This window comes from Archocentrus centrarchus, chromosome 7, assembly GCF_007364275.1.
Source record: "Archocentrus centrarchus isolate MPI-CPG fArcCen1 chromosome 7, fArcCen1, whole genome shotgun sequence".
NCBI classification, from domain to species: domain Eukaryota; kingdom Metazoa; phylum Chordata; class Actinopteri; order Cichliformes; family Cichlidae; genus Archocentrus; species Archocentrus centrarchus.
In genome coordinates, this window is record NC_044352.1 from 16069731 (window position 1) to 16088945 (window position 19215).

Genomic DNA, 19215 nt, shown 5'->3' on the forward strand with positions numbered 1-19215 from the left:
CTCTGTGAAAGTGTTACTCTGGGTTCAAATAGCAGCTACATGTAAGTGGGGTCCAAATATTTCTGTTGTTTATGTAATTTTTCTCTAAATCTTAAGAAAGAAAAAGGCCAATGAAATTCACCTTGTCATAGTAGGTCCTTCATACCACATGCATTCAAAATGTGTTTGCAAATATACAATATAATATGCTTATTAATGTTTTATTCTATACATCTACAATCTTATTTACATAAACATGTAATGGTTTTGGTTTTCTGGTCAGCACTGCAGTCACCTGGTGACTAACAGTATAAACGCTGGCTCGCACAGGCAGGCTCCTTCTATGGTTAAGTTTTACTACAGAGTTTGGCAGTTAACCCTGGGGACACTCACATTTAACATACCATTACCCACAGTAAACAGCTTTTACAACCAAGCTGCACTCTCATGAACACAGACACAATATGAAACACTTGCATGTGTGGAGGTGTAGCGCACACACAGCTTACTGAGGGTAGCAGAGCTACGTCCTTCACAGGCGCAGAAAGAAGAGGAATCCATTATAACTGCAGCAGCTCTGTACGACGCCCAAATCATAATTAGACTCATTACTCATGCAGCTCTCTATATCATTCCATTCATTCCCATTTCATTGTCCTGAACATCAGCACATCATCTGTATTTCTGGCTTATTTATTTTTCTATACCTGCATTGTAAGAGTGTTCTGAAGAGGGAAAGTCACACAGGTTATATTATTATGCAAGCAGAACCAGTGTGTACTTCGTAACTTGTAAACAACCACTCTCTCTTTTTTTCCTCACTATTTCTTTTGCGCTCACACTTACATTAAGCCCCATTTTTTTCCATTGATTTACCCACAGTAAGCAGTGAGCATGTCTGTTGGAAGGAGAGGAGAAAGAAGCGAACACAATGAAAAAGCGTAGAACCAGAAGATGGACAGAGAATTAGACTCCTATGCCCTCTGTCTTTTTTCTTAGCCCATGAAATATAAATACCCTTAAAAGAGAGTCTGTAGTCATATTTTTAACACAGACTTTATGTTGGAAAAGAGATTTGATGGTATACTGCATTACACTGAAGTGGGTCTGTTGTGACCCAAAGTGCACCCAGGCCCAGCCTGAGTGCCTCTAAAACCATCTGTTAAGAAAAATGTAACATGCCCCAAGCCATATTATTCTTTAACACCTTAATCACAGCAATTTGGTGAAGTTATATAGCAAAACCCTTCATCTAACCTGAAACCAGTACAAAAGCGGTGATTTGGGATTTTGTAATGTTTCCAAATGAGTCTAACAGCTCTATATTTTGCTAAAGGAAACATTTTGTTTCCATCAGTCCATGTAGCATGGGCATCTTGACAGATTTCTATGTTTTTGGCTTCATGACTCAGGTGACTCATTTGCTGAATAGCGCACTCTCACAAATAAAGCTGCTACTCTTTTTATTTCAGTCTTATTTTCATACTCCACTATGCATGTATGTGAGTATATATATATATTTCCTCCTAAGGTAAACTGAAATTCAGGCTTAAAAAAACACAAAAGTTAGGAACTATTTCAGCAAAAAATGCTCTGTTAAAGTTGATTAATGCTTTGCATAACAGAGAGCTGAATATTACGTAAGAAAGCAGTAATGTGTGTTTTCACACCCCAACCCTCTGATGTATGATATACACCTCTCAGTGAAACTAGCCAAGCCAAATGAGGACAGAACTGTCAGCCACTCTTTTCCTTACTGCCAGATGGGCTCCAACAATATAGACAATAGTTGCCTCTTCTGTGGGTATGGCTCCTCTCCCTTGGAGGAAAGGCCATGACAAACCAGTTAGTCCTTATAATAGTTGAATGGATCGTGTGTGTTTGCTGTGCATGTGTGCCTATGCACTTTTTGTTTAAAGGGAGATTATTTTCTTCTCCTGTAGCACAGAGCACACAGAGTAGAATTACCCAATTTGTATGAGCACAACTACCTTGAGGATACAACAATAATTTTCCATTTATTTTGTGCAGTATATTGGTATTTTTTTTTTTTACACACACAGACACACACACACACACTTCTGTCTGCTCGTGCACATTCGTCGACCTCTTTACCCAATCCCCACAAAAGCCCTCTCATGAGTGCTTGCCAAAAGCTGGGCCAGTGCTTCCTAGAAAAAACAAAAAAAAACAAAACACACTGCCCTTGCTCTGTGAATGTATGTGTGTGCATGTGTACAAATGAGACAAAGCAGATGAATGGAGCTCAAATCAATTCCCTGCAGACAGACTTAATACAGCTCCTAATAATTGCCTGCAGATAGGGAAAGTATGCTGTCAAAGGGAGAAAAGAGACACAAAAACAAAAGCTGTTTCAATAGAGATCGCTTCTCTCAATTTGGCTTCAAAATAAATTGCTTATTAACAATGTCTTTGGGCAAATGGGAAGCAGTTCTGCCTTGGCTAGGACAATAATGACTCTTAAAGCAGTCTGAAAAGCAGTCCAAGAGGGGGGAAAGACTTCCTTATCAAAGAGCAACCTTTAGTTTAAACCAGTGTTCAAACTGACCAGTTCAGTTCATGGCAGCCCTGAAGTCCAACTTGCAGTATTACATTTCTCTAAGCTTGTGGGGCTAACTTGGTTGAGTGTGTACTCATATTTATTATTTAACTTTCACTTTATCGTCTACATACTGTGTTGCCTGTCTATATTTCTATCCTATCAACTCTGTCATTCACACCTGGTATAAAACTGTCACCTGCATAAGAAAAAAAAAAGAATATTACTGTAAGGTGTAAATATAGGAGCAACTGCAGGGCAATCCAATCAAGACTACATAAAGAGGTGGTCTAGCTTTCTCAGATTTCAGATTTTCAGACACAAATCAGATTTTCAGATTTGTGTCTCAGATGGTCAGATTTCAGTCTATTAATGGAATATGTGATGCTCATAGCCATGCCATGAGAAAGTAACAGCACATGAGCTTTGGATACCATGTATCAGTTTATTCACTTCACATATGGTAGCCTATTGTACATAAGAAATGCTTATCAAAATGTGGAGAAGACATAATGCAATGTCAGTGTGAATGTATGATGTGCTATCAGGACTCATTCTTCTGACTCATCTCATCTATAGTCAGATCAGATTTTTAATGCAATACAAAAAAATGGGTTTCTGTCACTAACTCACATGCACATCTGCTAGTACTGAGTGTAATCAGATCTTATATTTACTTCTACAAACAGCAGCCTTCGGGTGAAGGAAGTATTCAGGTCCTTGACTTAAACTGACGTCACATAACTTTGGAAAAGAAGAAATAATTAATTCTAAAATCATTATGCAATGACTTTGCTTGCGTTCATGCTCTGCTGTATAATGATAATTGTTGTATGGAGCACTGACTTGATTTATACATAAATAGCAGCTTCATACAAGTGAAGAAGTGTGGCTTAAACCTGCGTTATTTCTAGGGTCCAGCAGGGGGTGACTCCAGTTGCAAAACTAAGCCCGCTGTACTTTGAGAAAATTACCCCACTTCTCACTTGATTTATGACCTTGGTAAATGCACTCACATTGGAGTTTTAATTCTAATTTAATGTAGCATAGTATTAATTTGTAAATTATGCTCCCATTTAAAGTAAATAATACAATTAAGTAGTGTATGCTTTAGAATGTGGCTATTCTGTGCACCAAGTGCTTGTTTAGCATTCAGGTGTAGGCTACTGTTCAGCGTTTCTGGTAACTATATGTCCAAGTAATTAATAGCTCAATCACACTAGAGTAAAAAAAAAAGTCACAACCTACTTGGAACTATGAAAAATCAGTGCTTGTCTGGTGATTGCATTTTTTTTTTTTTTTTTTTTCAGCAAGGAACACCCTCAACCTCTGGGTGCCCACTTTCGATTACAAGATGTTTACACAGGTCACCTGGTGGGAGGCAACCTGTCTCCAAACAATTGTTGTCTGACTCAGACTAACTGGAATCACTCTCAGACAGATTGGCAAAGGTTTACAAATAATTGCTGTCTAATTTATAAATGCAGACAGACTGCCAACACAATACAATCGATCTGAGTTTGTCTGTGCTGATAAGCGCAACTAATCTGCAACATGTCTTTTTGCAATAGGGGATTTGACTCAACTGGTTGTCAAGTGGTTGCATTCTGGTTATATTCCGATATAAACGCAAGGTTACCTGTGCTATTTTACAGCTAAAGTGCCACACTGTGGCAACTATGTCACTATTTGTGGATGAATGCCTGAATTTCTGTTTCAAATCTGTTGACTATAAGTAGTTAAGGTGAATCTCTATTTAATGTGAATTTCTGTTTCATGTAAATAGATTAAGAAGTTTCCAATAAACAGCAATAGATTTGTAATTTTTGCCTGTTTATCACAATTTCTAAATTGACCCCATTCGGTCATAAACTGATAGCAGACTAATTCCATCTTATTGCCATTTTATCTTGATGCACCAAATTTATTTTGAAGATTGTAGCTGACTGCCAGTGGTTGCAGACCTGTCTTCGAAGCAGGCAATTCAAAAGAAATGAAATCACAAGCTTGTTGCACACAGTTGCAATCATTTTGGTTGTGCTGCAGTCTCCAAGTACTGTTTTCCAAAGTGTGACTGTAGAGTGAAACAGTGAATGACGAATGTATCTTGCGATCCAAGCTAGCTACCTAGTGCTAGCATTAGCTTATTAGCTCTATTTGTCCAAATGTGGTCTAGTAACAAAAGAACAGTCCAGGACAGGCTAAAATGATCAAATGTCCCATAAAACTGTTCCTTTATGGGATCATAAGTTCGACTATTATGACTCTGTGGTAATTACATTGCACATGGGGTATGATAATCTTGTTTTTGACTGGCACCCAAACAAAAGGCTGTCTACTTACTGCTAAAAATAGTAGCAATAAAAACAGATGAAACATTATAAACAGCACTGATAAACACACAACAGATATCATGAGTCTTAATGCACAGAAAATAACTGGAATTGCAAGAGACACTATGAAAGCTCAGGCAGCTTGTTCCAGCGTAACGGCGTTCTGGCTGAGGGACTGAGAGAAATAGTTTTCTTTTGGTGCTTCAGCTAACATACAAACACAGAATCAATTTCATGGCAGCTGGTGAGAATCAATATTCTTCAGAAAGGCAAAGAATTCATATGTAGTTTTTTCTGATGTTGTTTTTCATGCTGACCATATGCATGAACAACAAAAAAACACATTCACCCCGCATTTGCACAAGAAAAACACAGCAGCTTATAACGGAGGCAAAATAAAATCCAGCTGGACATCTGCAAGTGAATACATAGGGATAATTGAGCTGAAGCTTCTATCTCACGCTCTCTGTTAGAGAATACATAAATAGAAATGATCAGATCAGAGCTGATGCAGCTATGACGCGGTGGCAGCATTGTTAACCCAGAAACCTGTGTGTATGCAATGCACTGTAAGTGCCCGTGGGTGCGTGTGTGCGTATGGAAATGTGAGTGGTGGCTGACCCTACGGCACAGACCAGCAATCTGTTCTCTATGAGACACTGAAAAAGAAACTGCTCTACCGTCTGGTCTGTCAAGGATGGAGATGTGTGAATAAATGTGCGTACACATTTGTATGCACATGCTCATGTGTGTCTGTTGCTGCTTTGGTTTGTGTATCTAAGCACTTGTGTGCATTTGTGTGGGCTTGCTAACAAATAAATGTGTGAGAGCATGTTGTTTGAACTCAAAACACGATAACACAGCATTTTTTCCACAGTTTTGCCTTTCTTCTGCAAAAATAGGCTGCACTCCTTTCGTTACCTCACATGAATGCCTTTTAAATCTCCTTTGCAGAGATTTGGGTGTAAACCTGTTTCCAGTTGAGAAAGCTAAGCTCTGGAACCACAGACCTAAAAATAAAACTTTGTGTGAGATTTACTAAGCCTTTTATGGCATTCGTATGCAATGCCTTAGTCCAAATGAGCATGAGTAACAGAGGTCAATGAGAATTTTAACACAAACAGCATGCTTTAGAAGACTAGATTTTTGCACGTTTTACACTATTAGCAGGCAAAATGATTGGCATCTGCAAATAAAACACAGAGAATCACAGTCAGTATAAAGTGTCAGTAGGAACTGATGCTACATATTCACATGTTGTGCACTGTACCTGTGATGGCGTGATGGGAGAAGGCCTCTACATAGGTCAGGTAGTTGTGCGGACAGTGTTTTTTAAGCCACTTGCAGACATCCTGCTGAGTCCACAGCACCACTGGTTTGGACAGACTGGACAGCGTAGGACTGGTGTGATACACAGTGAAGGCTTCACCGGGACGCAACTGAAGAACACACACAAAGGAAGCAGAGAACTTTGTCAATGAATTCACTGCAATGTGTATATTGTATAGTACTGTGCAAAAGTCTTGAGCCGCCCCTCAGGTCTTTATATTTTGCTTCCAAGGAGCCAGATATATTGTCATTTTTAAAGTGGTCTTGAGAGGTAGCTGTCCAGGCTTTCTGGTTTTGACTCATTTTCAGTCCAGTCCTGGTTCTTGAGCATTTTCAGAAGAATTTATTTTAGTTTGTTAAGTCAAGCACATATAACTCTCTTTTTTGCCTTATATACTGTATTTTCATGTCTGTTTGCACATAAATCACTGCACCTTTTTCCCTTTTCCCTAACAAAATATAAAGAAATGAAGCATTGTTCAAAACTTTTGCACACTACTGAGAAGACAGTATTATCAAGACAACACCCGTGAGTGTGTGCGTGCATTTGTGCTTCAATTTCTTGAGGTACTATATTATGCAGTTTGGAACATTGTTTTTTTTTTTTTTAATTACTTTTTCAGATAAACACCCTGTAATTGCTGTAGCTTACTTAAATATGCAGCATGCAGGATTTTCTCATTAATGTGAAATCAGCTGGGACGATGCATTCTAATGTCAATGTCTGCAATAAAATCAGTTCTGGTAGTAAACCACTCAGCGAGTGCAAATAAAATCATGTAATGGCAAGAGGTTTATTAAGTGTCCATACATTATTATTTAGCCTGCAGTGCAAATGGTAAAAAAAAAACAAAAAAATCAACAGTAATCATAAGGTTTAAAAGTTTGCAAGGACAGAAGGGTACGCAGATACTTGTTTTGATAAAATAATCACTTCTTCACCTTTGAATCCTAATTTAGAGATGTGTAAAGGTGCTATTTGCACATATTTTCACACAAAGTCCTTTATTCTAATTTTGTACAATGTGGCATTTAACCCATCTGTCACCAACATATATTGATACTGTAATTGCATTCTATATTTTCTATGGGTGTTGATGCATCTTTTTGCGACAGGAAGGCTCTTTTTCCAAAAGTAATTTTCCCTGACAGCAATGCTTCATTATACAGTCAACACAGCATTAATATGATTCTGTCATCTTTATTGTCCAGTTATGTGAAAGTATGTCTCTTTTTGTGTCATTCTCCATTTTTCGGACATACCTGCTCCTCTCACTCTCTCTTCAGGGAATTGATAGGAACATTATTAAAGTCACAGCCAGTTCTTACAAGCAGAAAACACAACTGCTTCCTTGTCCCATCAACTCTCTCTCTCTCTGTCTGTTGTGTGACTTACTCTCATATCTAATCCATTCATTCATGCTCTGACTACGCCAACTCTACGACAAAAGCTCTGGCTGATTTTCAACAGGAAAAACATAGAACTCCTGCCAAATCTTCCACTCCATAACTGACCGTATTAAATGGGATTATGTATGCTGAAATGTCACACGCACAAATGCAACTTGCACTCACTCACTCTTGCAGCTTCATATCTAAGGTTTCCACGCCTCTTTCGAATTATTAACGATACAAAGACCAGCTCACAGAAAGGTGATAGACACGAGTTTGCTCATAACTAACAAAGTTTACATCTTTGCCAGCTACTGTAATGAGATTTCCTTCAATCAATTTAAACACCAACGAGCCCTATCAACTTCTGGCTGGTCCACTAGCTAAGTGTGTTCTGCTTCGTAGGCCTTAATTGAAAACAACTCAATTTCTCCGCTCCAGTGTGTTTGCTTGTTTCCTAATCACGCACATACTTCAACTTTGACTCAGTGGAGCGCTGAAGCCATTTTAATAACCTAAATTTACAACTCTGGCCCAATCATTAATTGAGACAAAGTTGGGAGAGGTATAGAAATGGCCTCTCTTGTAGATGATTGAGTGTGGACAAAACAGTAAAAACTGAAGCTGAAATCCCTGCAGAATTAGTCATTTTTTTACTATCCTCATGTTGATATCGTTGAGTAAATGTCAAAAACACTGGGGGGCTGTGAGAGTACTGGCTATCAATCACTGCCATAAATTTAACAAGAGCAATAGATTTTTTGCTGAGATAAAGTCAGTGGTCTGCTGTTTGCTCTCTCAGGATGGAAAAAAAAGGGGATAATCACGTGACCTGGAGGGCTGAGAGTCTTCACAGACAGCAAGAGGGATTTGATTTTTGAGGGTCTGCTGGTTTTATTTTGACACAAACAAAAACTGCAAGTTCAAAAGCCAGTAAGTTGAAAGAATTATTTAACAATTTTGTGAAAACTCCTATTCCGTTTTTTTTTTTTCTTAGATGTTGTGCAATGCCAAGAAACAGTGCAGCAAATAAACTCACTAAAGACCAAAGACATGCGTCTTTTTACACAACGAAACATGTCACATGTTAATTAGTGACGTTAAAGTAACGCAATGTAGTTTTTGTTAACCAATGACCGATCTAGGCTAGATCAAATTCCCCTCATTCAAGTCTTGCACCTCTAAACTGCCTGCTCAACGGCAAAAGCTTTTCTACTCAAAGCACTTTCTTACTACAAGCCTCATTCACCCATTCATACAAGTGCGTTTTCTTTGTCCAAGCACTTTTACCCTAACATTTACACACTGACGCTCCGGGTTCGGTGTCTTGCCCAAAGACACGCTGACACACAGTTTGCAGGAGCCACTGACATTCTGATCAGTAGATGACCCGCTCTGAGCCACAGCTGCCCATGTGAATTTAGTATCAAATTTACCATTTATCATGTGACATACTTACACTTATGCTTCATCGTAGCCTACATAAAGTATATCACATGAATAAAGAGATGTTAATTTGGTAAAGGTAGTACGATAGAATAGCTTCTAACAGCTCGTCACACTATTTGCATTTTAACAGCAAAAATCATGGTGATGAATGTTGCATTTTTTAAATCTGAGAACATCTGAGTATCTATGGTCCCAGAAAGTTGACTCCACCAGCTGTAATAATAATTAGCTAAGCCACAGGGGTGCTGGCATATTACAGATGAAATCATAAGCACTTTAGATGCAATGAAGGATCATTTTGTACAGTAACAAATCTGGCAAACATATACAGGTCTCTGTTTGCTTATAAATGCCTCAGCTGTAATAATTAGTCCTTGAATATTTCATGACTCACATTTGTTGACATTTATTTAACTGTTCATTATAAGTAATGGAACTTTGTGAAAGGCACAGATGCAAAGAAAGATGATAGACAGATAGAGAGGGTGAACAAAGAGGGAAAAAAAGACAAAAAAGAAAGAAATGACAGTGAGCTGGGACTGTGAAATGCTTATGAGTAATGGCCTTCATTATCAAGGAGCCAGACAGAAGGGAAATGGAATGATTGCTCCCATCGTCTCTGCTTGTGCTCCTTTGCCTCCCTTGCTCTTCCCGCTCTGTTTGTTGGCCATCCAGACTGTATCTCCTCTGGCCAGTTCTCCTTCGTCCCTGTTCCCTCTTTTACAACCTCCCTCCTCCTCCTGAGACCTACTTCTGTCCAGCTGGAGGAGGTCCCTCGTTTGTTACATACAGAAGGGGGGGAGTTGGTGATGGGGCATATGCAAAGTGGAGGCTGTATATAGAGCGGAAGTCTAAGGAGAAATTCAGGTCAGAGAGGCAGACGAAAAGGATGGAAAGGCAGTAAATACTATACTGTATATGAGTATTTAAATATCTGTGGCTTATACAGTTGGGGTTCAACGTTAAAATATTTGATTTTAGTGTTACTTCATTATGTTGCATAAAAATGACCATAACTGTTGAATGCTTTTTAGAAGCACAATCATAACTTTGTTGCCAAGATTAGAAGAAGAAACTAAAGAAGACTGTTAGCTCGGTTTCCCATAATGACTGGAAACAGTCTTTACAGCTATACTGTGTACGGCTACAGACCACAGATCCATTTGTGTCAAAAAAGTAAAAAAGCACATCCCATCATTGTTATAGTACCTACAGATAACTGCAGGTCAAATTTGTGCCATCTCTTTGTTAGAAACCTGTTCTCAGAATATCACCTTTAATAAATAGGCACTGTTTCAAAAAGGAGAAAATGTTGCTTTTTTTTTAACGAGACTGTATTATGAGTTGTATCAGTCTTTCCTTCTAACTGCCTTAATGGGCTAAAATGTAGTACTGTTATTTTAATCTATAATCTCTTTTTTTGATTTCATTTTTCTGCCACAAGGGCACATAATAAATTCTAATAACCAAGTATGCTATTAGGTGCATCGATACATTCAGCAAAACAAGTTCTGTCTCTGTCTGTTCATGATCTTTTGCATCCTTTTTTCTTACGCACACCATACTCTGACTCTCTCTCTCTCTACACTTCACTATTGATCATTCTGTTTGTATCCTCGCACAGCATTTGTCCTCCCAGCTTACTTTGTTCTATCATGTCTCTGATCCCCCACCACCACCACCACCACCACTTGCTTCTCATAAATTTTATCCACCCTCCTTTCCCCCTCCCTCTCACATGTTCCCTCCCTTGTATCTTTTTTCTTCCATGACTTCCGTGCACTGAGCTACTTTTTGCCCATATTGGTGCCTGTGTTTCAGTGAGTGTGGGTTTGCAAGTTTCTGTGCACGTGTGTGTATGCCCTGCCTCTCTGTGAAGCTGAATCAGGGGATTAGCTTAAAGTCAGGGGAGCGTGGGGAATCCTTAAAAATCAGTCTTTGTGACCGATAACACCTCTCTGCCGATCACTGCCTGTGTCTCTGCGCAGCCAGACCCTGCCTGAGATTGATCAATGATGCTACGCCAATTAGCAGTAAAACTCTGAAGGTAAGTGTATGTGAATAAGTGAATCGATGTTTTATAGTATGCACGTCTTGTACTCTATAATCTGTACATGACATGCATACTATAAATGTATCACCTGCTGGCCCTCTCCACTCTGCAGCTTTTCCAAGCATCACTTTATCTCTTCAATGGACAGCAAACACTCAACCTCTATCTATCCTGTGTGCTTTCCCATCTAAAAAACGACTCTCTTTCTCCCCCATCTTCTGTACAAATCTAACTCTTGCTCTAATGTCATCATATAATTGGATATTTAATCTGTCTTTTCGTTCACAAAGACCCTGACAGATCCTGTCCCTGATCCTTCATGTCTCTTCACAGTTCTCATTGAATCTTATCCTTTATTCTTCTCTTCTTAGTAACAATGAACCCCATTCCTTCCTTTCCATACTTTTCCAGAGCAGTTTCTGTTGCATCATTTAGCACCCTTGTGTCTCCCGTGCAGCCCTTGTGCATTTGTGTGTTTGAGTGTGTCACTGTGATTCAGAAAATGTTTCAGAAGCTTTTGTGAGTGTCTACTTGATTGTTCCCGTGAAAGTAACTTTGTGTGAGTGTGCGAACTGTCAACCTCTGTCAGCTTTGTGAAACTCTGCCTTTGGTTGTCCTCAGGACACTGAGTGCATAAATGGCTTGCACTCATGCAAATATGAACAGTCTCTCAGTGGGTGGACAAAGAGCCAGATGGGATTTTCACAAAGCTTTCTATTTAGCATGAGTCAAACATGTGTCTTAGGCAGGGCAACACACCACAGAATGGCAGGACAAGGACAATGTAGACTACAGTATTTCTGCCTCACTGCAAAGCCACTCATATTTTTCTCTGTGTGAACCACTAGCCTTCACTGCATCAGCACTACACTAGTGCAGCCAACGGGCATCAAGGTGATGCTTTGCACTGGGAAATCCACAACCACAATCACAAAGACTCACAGCAACTGAAGCGATCTGTCTGTTGTGGTGACGATGAAACTGCTCTCTTACTAGTTGATCTACATTCCTGCCCTCACTCATGGCCACGTGCTGTGAGTAGTGACCGAAAGAATAAAACTGCAATTACAAGCAACAGAGATTAACTTCCTCTTAAGAGTGTCTGGGGTCTCCTTTGCAGATAGAGGCAGAAGGAGCTCAGAGCAGAGTCGATTCTCCTTCACACTGAAAGAAGCCAGTTAAGATGGTTCAGGCACCTGTCCAGGATGCCTTCTGGCCAGGTGTTTTAGGTATGTCTAACTGGGAAGAGATTCTGTGGCAGACCCAGAACATGCAGAGATAATATTTCTTTGTTGGCTTGGGAATGCCACAGTGCTCCCCCGCAGGAAGAGATGGAGTTAGTGGGATGGATAGAACTCATAACGAAAATACTAACATGCTGATGATAAGATGGTAAATTGATTACCATGTCTTTCATCTTGGCTCACTATGGTACCACTTTGACATTAACTAATTACTACTGAAAATGAAATACAGCTGTAGTTCACAGGACTGTCTGTATTTCACAAACCTCATTAGGATTCATACCCTTAGACACTGAATATGTGAAAAAGGTTTCATGGAAATCAGTCTGCATCAAGCTGTGAACTGAGTGACAGACCACTAATACTGAAATCTTATCCATTATTATGCCATTATCCTGCCTAAAAACCTAGTACTTAAAATGGAGCCTATGACATACATTGTACATGCAGTATGCAAGTAGCTTAACTTATTTCAGCACAGTAAAAACTGAAGCAATCTCATTCATGTTGGTGAAAGTAATCGAAGTGAATGTGTGATTCCGAAGCGTGTGATGCAGCATACATTGGTGATTTCTGTGCAGTAGTGCACACAGTGGAGCTTACACAATATAAAATTATTGATCAATAAGCACCAAAACAGAAAAGTCTAATTGTCCCAAAAAAAGAAACAAAACTTAACTATATACTGATCAGTAAAAAATATTACTGTGCTATTTTGGTGACTAAAATGGTTAATATATGCATGTTTTATTTCCATAGTTCATTCCTTTGTTTCAGCTCAGAAGGTCAGCCTCTGTCTCTAATGAAGAGCGGGGTAAATTTTTCACTAACTGGTGTTTTTCACTTGCTCACCAAGCAAGGCATGAATATGAGCCTTGTTTCCGGTAACAGACTTGGTCCCGCTTTAGAAAAAGAAGACAAAGTGGCTGCTATACCTTCCTAGATTGCATTCATGTTATTCCACCTATTCCCCAGTCTCATCTAAAGGTTCACCCACAAGCTGTGAGTCATACGGCAAAATGAGCCACCCACAAACCCCTCCCTTCACCCCATCTGTCTACCCGAACAGCCAATTCAGGGATGGCACAGAAGGTGCGCCAACTACAAAATAACTAATTATTTGGAAAAATCCTGTCAGAAGGCAGAGCTCTATAAGTCTAAATTTAATAACTCAAAGGGATATATAACCTCTGTCTCAATATATGCTTTTGCTGACTCCTGTTGAACCAGCTGCTAATGTGTGCAGACAATAATTCACTTGTGTACAATATAAACTGAGCTGTTTTCAGTGGAATTGTCTACCCTTTTGCAACCTTTTGTAATAATCATTTCTCTGCCTCTTTCAAGATACTTTCATTTCCATAAAATTATTTTAAAAATTGGAACATAGTGTGCTGTGGTAATTTTTTTCTGTGTTGCAATTTTAATTCTTTTAAAAAGAAAAAACACTGCACATTTGTTTTATGTTTGTACTGCAAACTCTTTATTGCTGAGGACATCTTTAGTAATAATGGCAGTTTTTGTGCACGTGTGAACACCAATAAATATCAAAGGTTTCTGTCCTCCCACTCTGCTGTCACTATTTTCTGTCTCCACTGACTGAGTGTTTGTATAGCTGTGCATAATGTGTTATATAAGCTTTGTTAAACAGATCAAGAAAATTCCCCAGGTCCCACCTTATACAGAAGACGAGCTGTGTTTCACTTAACTGGCTTCCTCATTACAGCTGATGTGTGCACAACCAGTGTAATGGAGCATAATTTAATCATCCTGAGAGAACTGCATACGCAAAAAAAAAAAAAAAATTACAATTGACAGTAAATACATATCCACACATGCACAGCAGTGCACACCAGTGTTTAAATGTACAGATGCACGAATGGACTCTGAAACACTTTTTGAATGCTTGGCAACCACGCACACGCGCACACAAATATCAGACAGAGCTGGACGGCTCTCCCATTTGTTGAATAATGTATTAAGAGGCTTGTTGCCACAAGGAAATGATAAGCCTGGCTTCTTATGGTATAGAAGAGGTTTAATTATCCGGTGTCTGTGTAATCACATGGAAACAGCTTCCCACTCGTTTTTCATTAGGTCTTTTATAGCTGTTATAGCTGAGGGGGCACTGTTTTATGAATTATTGAACAAATTTTGTCATGCACCTGTACATCTTAAGGCCTCACAGCTACAAATTTTCTTAAAGCAGTGGTGAGACAAAACAAATGTCCTCCGCTGGGCTATCTGGTCTCTTTCATTTGAGGAGTAGGAGAAGGGACAGGAGTAGTTGTGTCATGTGCTGGTTTTTAGGTAAACACAGACAGAAGGACTTAGAATAGTCTTAATATAATTGTTTAGGCTCTCTCTGGTGCCGGACAGATGGGATTTTGTACAAAGTGATGTGTGAAAGTAAATGATGCTCTCGTCGCTGTGCTTAAATGACATTGCTGAGAGCTGCCAGACAGGCATTCCTCATCCATCAATCGACACTGAAACAGCTTTCATATGTAGTTTTATACCAGTCAGTTCCGTTAAAGCTTTGCTAAGCTTCAGGACCCCCCCCAAGAAAAACAAACAAACAAACAAAGATCTCAGACATTTAGGTCACTATAAACAACAGGCTCCTGGGAGCCTATTTCCTGTGCAGTATGTGCTTGCTTGGACTGTACAAGCATGCAAGCATGGTTACATCAGAAGCCAGTTCTCACACCATTCCTACATTATATAATCAGTTTTTCTCTGGTGGTATCCACCACACACCAGTGTGAGACCAGCTAACATTACGTACTAGATTAAACAATTAGTCTTCCTGTTTCCCCCTAGATTTGAGTGCTTTAGGTGAACCCCTACCGCTGGTGCACATTCTCTTGTCTTGTCTTCTGATACACTGCATATGTGGATAGGTTCACTGCACCACTCTCTTCTTCATAAAGTTAGACACTGCTTTAAAATTACATCTTCAATTAAAAAAAGTTCAATCACACTAAAGCTTTGCTCAAAGAAACTTCTTCCATTTAAATTATTTTACTAAAAAAAACTTCACTATAATGTAATGTGATGTAACACCATGCATGTGAAATGTAACATTAGTTACAACTTCTGTTGTACTTGAAATAATGGACCGTAATTGGCTACAATATAGTACACATTTATAAAACTGCTTACTAAAAGTAATAGCAATAATAAAATGGCTAGAACCCTTAGTGTACAATCTTGAATCCTATATTCAGACACATTTTAGTGAATCTCACCTTGCTTCAGTATGCTTTATGTTTTAAATATCTTAAGCCTTAATCACACAGGCCTAGAGACTGGTTAGTGATCATGTGGCATACACATTTTTCACTTCTGGCCGGTGGTTGTGAATGGTTGCTGGCAGTTGCTGTGAATTTGATTGCTAAAGCCCCATGCACTCAGGCCAAAATTATTATTATTATTATTATTTTAATATTATCAACACTTAGCAATAAATCAGGAAAAAAAAATGGATATGTGATAGTTAAATATTTTTTGCAGTATCCAGCGACTGTAGACTGTTAGAACACTGTTTACCCCATAATGTTGGGTGTGGAGTACTCACAACAATTTACTCTGAAGGAGGCTGTAAAGCCTTACGAAAGGAGTCCAGTACGGTTTAATGAGTCAGTGAAGGTCATTTCTGTCCAGTGACAGCGATACTGAGGCGCAGATTTCCAGAACTTCTCCATCAGTCAGCGCCTCTGTTTTTCGCTGCCGTTAGCTACTGTTAGCCGCCGTTACTGAAACTTTCTTCGAGGTGGATCTAACATTGTCAGTGACTCGGACACTTGGCAAATAAACTCTCATACAATGTGAGAATATAATCTAATTGTTTATCAGAGGAAAAGTGTGATCTTTAGGAGCCTAACATTAGCTGGCATAATGTTAGCTTATAACGTCGTTTAGCCAGCTCTTGTCAGCCGTACGGAGACAGGGGATTGCATGTCTAATCTGCTGAAATTAAGTAACTGCGATAATATTGGGACTAAATAAGCATATTTATGTATGTTTTTGTTTGTTATAGCCCAGGGAGGAGGAAGAGGATGGGGTAGGGATGAGGGAGAAGAGAGAACAGTGGAGGATGAGGAAATAGATGATGAAATGTACAAATCTTAAATGGTCACACATAGCATAAAAGAGCTACTTGTGATCTTTAAATTAAAACTAACTTATAAATGACACTTTATACACTTTACTTTTAGATATTGCACACAACATTTTAGATCAGTAAAACCGAGCATAGGTTGTGCCTCTTTCTTTTATTCTTATGATCCAACCCATCCAATTCAGAGATGCCACCAACCAACTCATTTTGGTGAAATATAATTTGTTTTCATAGGTAAAAACACACTTCAGAGTCGTTCACATGCACTGAAAACACTCCTGCACACATCCACTGTTTTGTAACACGTGGACATCTTCATACCTGGATGCCCTCTGTGCCGGGCTGCTGCAAAAGTTTGACGGTGCGTGTGTGTGCTGTCTTCTGGCCACGGCCATCGTGCCAGGTCAGGTTGCTGCCTCCGGCGTGACGCGGCAGCTGGTAACTCAGCTCCTCAGCAGACACCGTGTGCTCCAGGGAGGCACGGCAAAAACTGAAGCTGGACGCCGCTGAGGAGAGAGAAAAGGAGAAGACCCAGAAAATGAAACAGAACAAAACAAGCAGAGGGGAAATAATAGACACTGATAAGCACTCACTTTGTATTTTCTTTGTGAAAGGGGCTTTCATAAGGTCCATGGACTGAGAAGCAAGAACATGCAAAACCAACAAAAATAAATGATTGATAATCCTCTAGGAGCTTAACAGGAAGCATTCACCCTAGATTACATGCTTTGTGTACTGACTCTAGTACAGCTACAAACAGATGGCTGTTTCGGTGATGGCAGTGGGCAGCAGTGCAACTACAGTCTGATCTCCAATTATGCTGAATGCATATTCACAGAGGCACTGCGTGATTTTTGGAACTGTCTCTCTTCCAGATTAGTCCTTGATTATTTAAATCCTACTTCATGAATATTTGATTTTTTTTTCTTTCTTTATCTTTTCTCCCATTCCCCATGAGGACTGAATGCTTGCTATGAGACACTTAAGTAGATAAGTTGTCAATGGAGGGTCAGAGTGCAGTTCTGTGAGGGCCAAAGGGCATCTTCAACAGTTCAGATCAAGCTGAATGAGCTATTGTGCTGTGGTTAGTCATCTGTAGCTGTGGATTTATTTTCGAAGGGTAGACATGCAGTCATTGCTCAGTTTACCTAAGCATTGATTTAATGTGATGTAATGCGAATAATAAAAGAGACTAGGAGACAGGAGACAGTAGGGGGAAGCATAAAAAGCTCAAGAGAGTGTGTAACAGTAAGAGAATTAACGAGTGTTAACTAGTTAACAGTCATTATGCAGTAACTTAAAAAAGAAACCTACTCATTAGGGGTAAATGGGAAACCAGTCACAGAGCCGCACCTCAGTGCATTTGGGCAGCATCAGAATGGGGAAGAAAGGTGAATTCAGTGACTCTGAATGTGGCATGGTTTTTGGCGTCAGGAGGGCTGGTCTGAGTATTTCAGAAACTGCTGATCTACTGTCCCCACCCCCCCCACTCCCCACCCCCATAATCATCTCTAGAGTTTACAGAGAATGGCTTGAAAAAGAGAAAATATCCAGTGAGCAGCAGTTCTCTGGATGAAAATAGCTTGTTGATGCTAGAAGTCAGACTGCCTCAAGCTGATAGGAAGGCAAGCGTAAGTCAAAAAAAACACCACTGGTTACAAACAAGGTGCGCAGAAGAGCATCTCTGAATGTACATGTCAAACCATGAAGCAGATGGGCTACAGCTGCAATTCATGCATGCTCACCAAAATTGGACAACAAAAGAAAAACGCTGTCTGGTCCAATGAGTTTCAGTTTCTGCTGCAACATTTGAATGTAGGGTGACAATTTGGCATAAATAGCATGAAAGCATGGATCTATCTATCGTGTGGTGTGGGGAATATTGTCTTGGCACATGTTGGGCCCATTAGTACCAACTGAGCATCGTTTATACACCACAGCTTACTTGAATATTATTGCTGACTGTATTAGCATGTATTATAATATGATCTTATTGTGGTTGTAAAGGGACGGACACAGTGTAGCCATCTGATGGCTGCTTCAGCAGGATAACACACCATGTCACAAAGCTCAAATCATCTCGAACTGTTTTCTTGAACGTGACAATGAGTTCACTGGACTCAAATGGCCACCACAGTCATCAGATTTCAATCCAACAGAGCACGTTTGGGATGTGGTAGAACAGGAGATTTGCATCACGGATGCATGGATGGAATCTGTAGCAATTGTGTGATGCTGTCATGTCAAGACGGACCAAAATCTCTGAGGAAAGTTTCCAGTACACACACACACACACACACACACACACACACACACACACACGCATGCACACACATGCACCACAAACTATACAACAGTAGGTTGAAAAATGGAATTCTCCAGTTTCTTGTTAATTAGACTTCCACTTCAAACCACTGGTTTTGTCTGAGCATGTAAACACCGTCAGTGAGATGGAGACAGAGTTGCTGATGATAGAAGTAAAAGTGGAATGCGGAATAAGAAATGCCGTATTCATTACTTATTGATCTGAAAAAGTCTCTACAAGAGAATAATGTCAGCACATGCTTTGAGGGGAAAAAACTACAACAACAACAACAACAAAATAATTTCATCGTCTGTGAATGACTTTTTGATTTCTTTTCCTCCTTCCTCCATGAAGACCACATTTACAGCTGGACTGGACTGAATTTGATCTTTCATAATGTGTGCATCACATCACATCACATGTCTACCATTTTTCTACATATTATTTT

At 39.5% G+C, this 19215-nt stretch overlaps 1 protein-coding gene across 2 annotated transcripts in view; it reads right to left on the reverse strand.

Annotated features, from left to right (window-relative positions):
* Positions 1 to 19215, reverse strand: part of samd10b (sterile alpha motif domain containing 10b) — a 57303-nt gene that overhangs the window by 13992 nt on the left and 24096 nt on the right. For both annotated transcript variants that reach the window (XM_030733686.1, XM_030733684.1), the window contains exons 2-3: positions 16784 to 16968; positions 6143 to 6311 (exon numbers count right to left, since the gene is read on the reverse strand). In XM_030733686.1, the coding sequence (XP_030589546.1) occupies positions 6143 to 6311; positions 16784 to 16968 (354 nt within the window). The remainder of the gene's footprint in view (positions 1 to 6142; positions 6312 to 16783; positions 16969 to 19215) is intronic.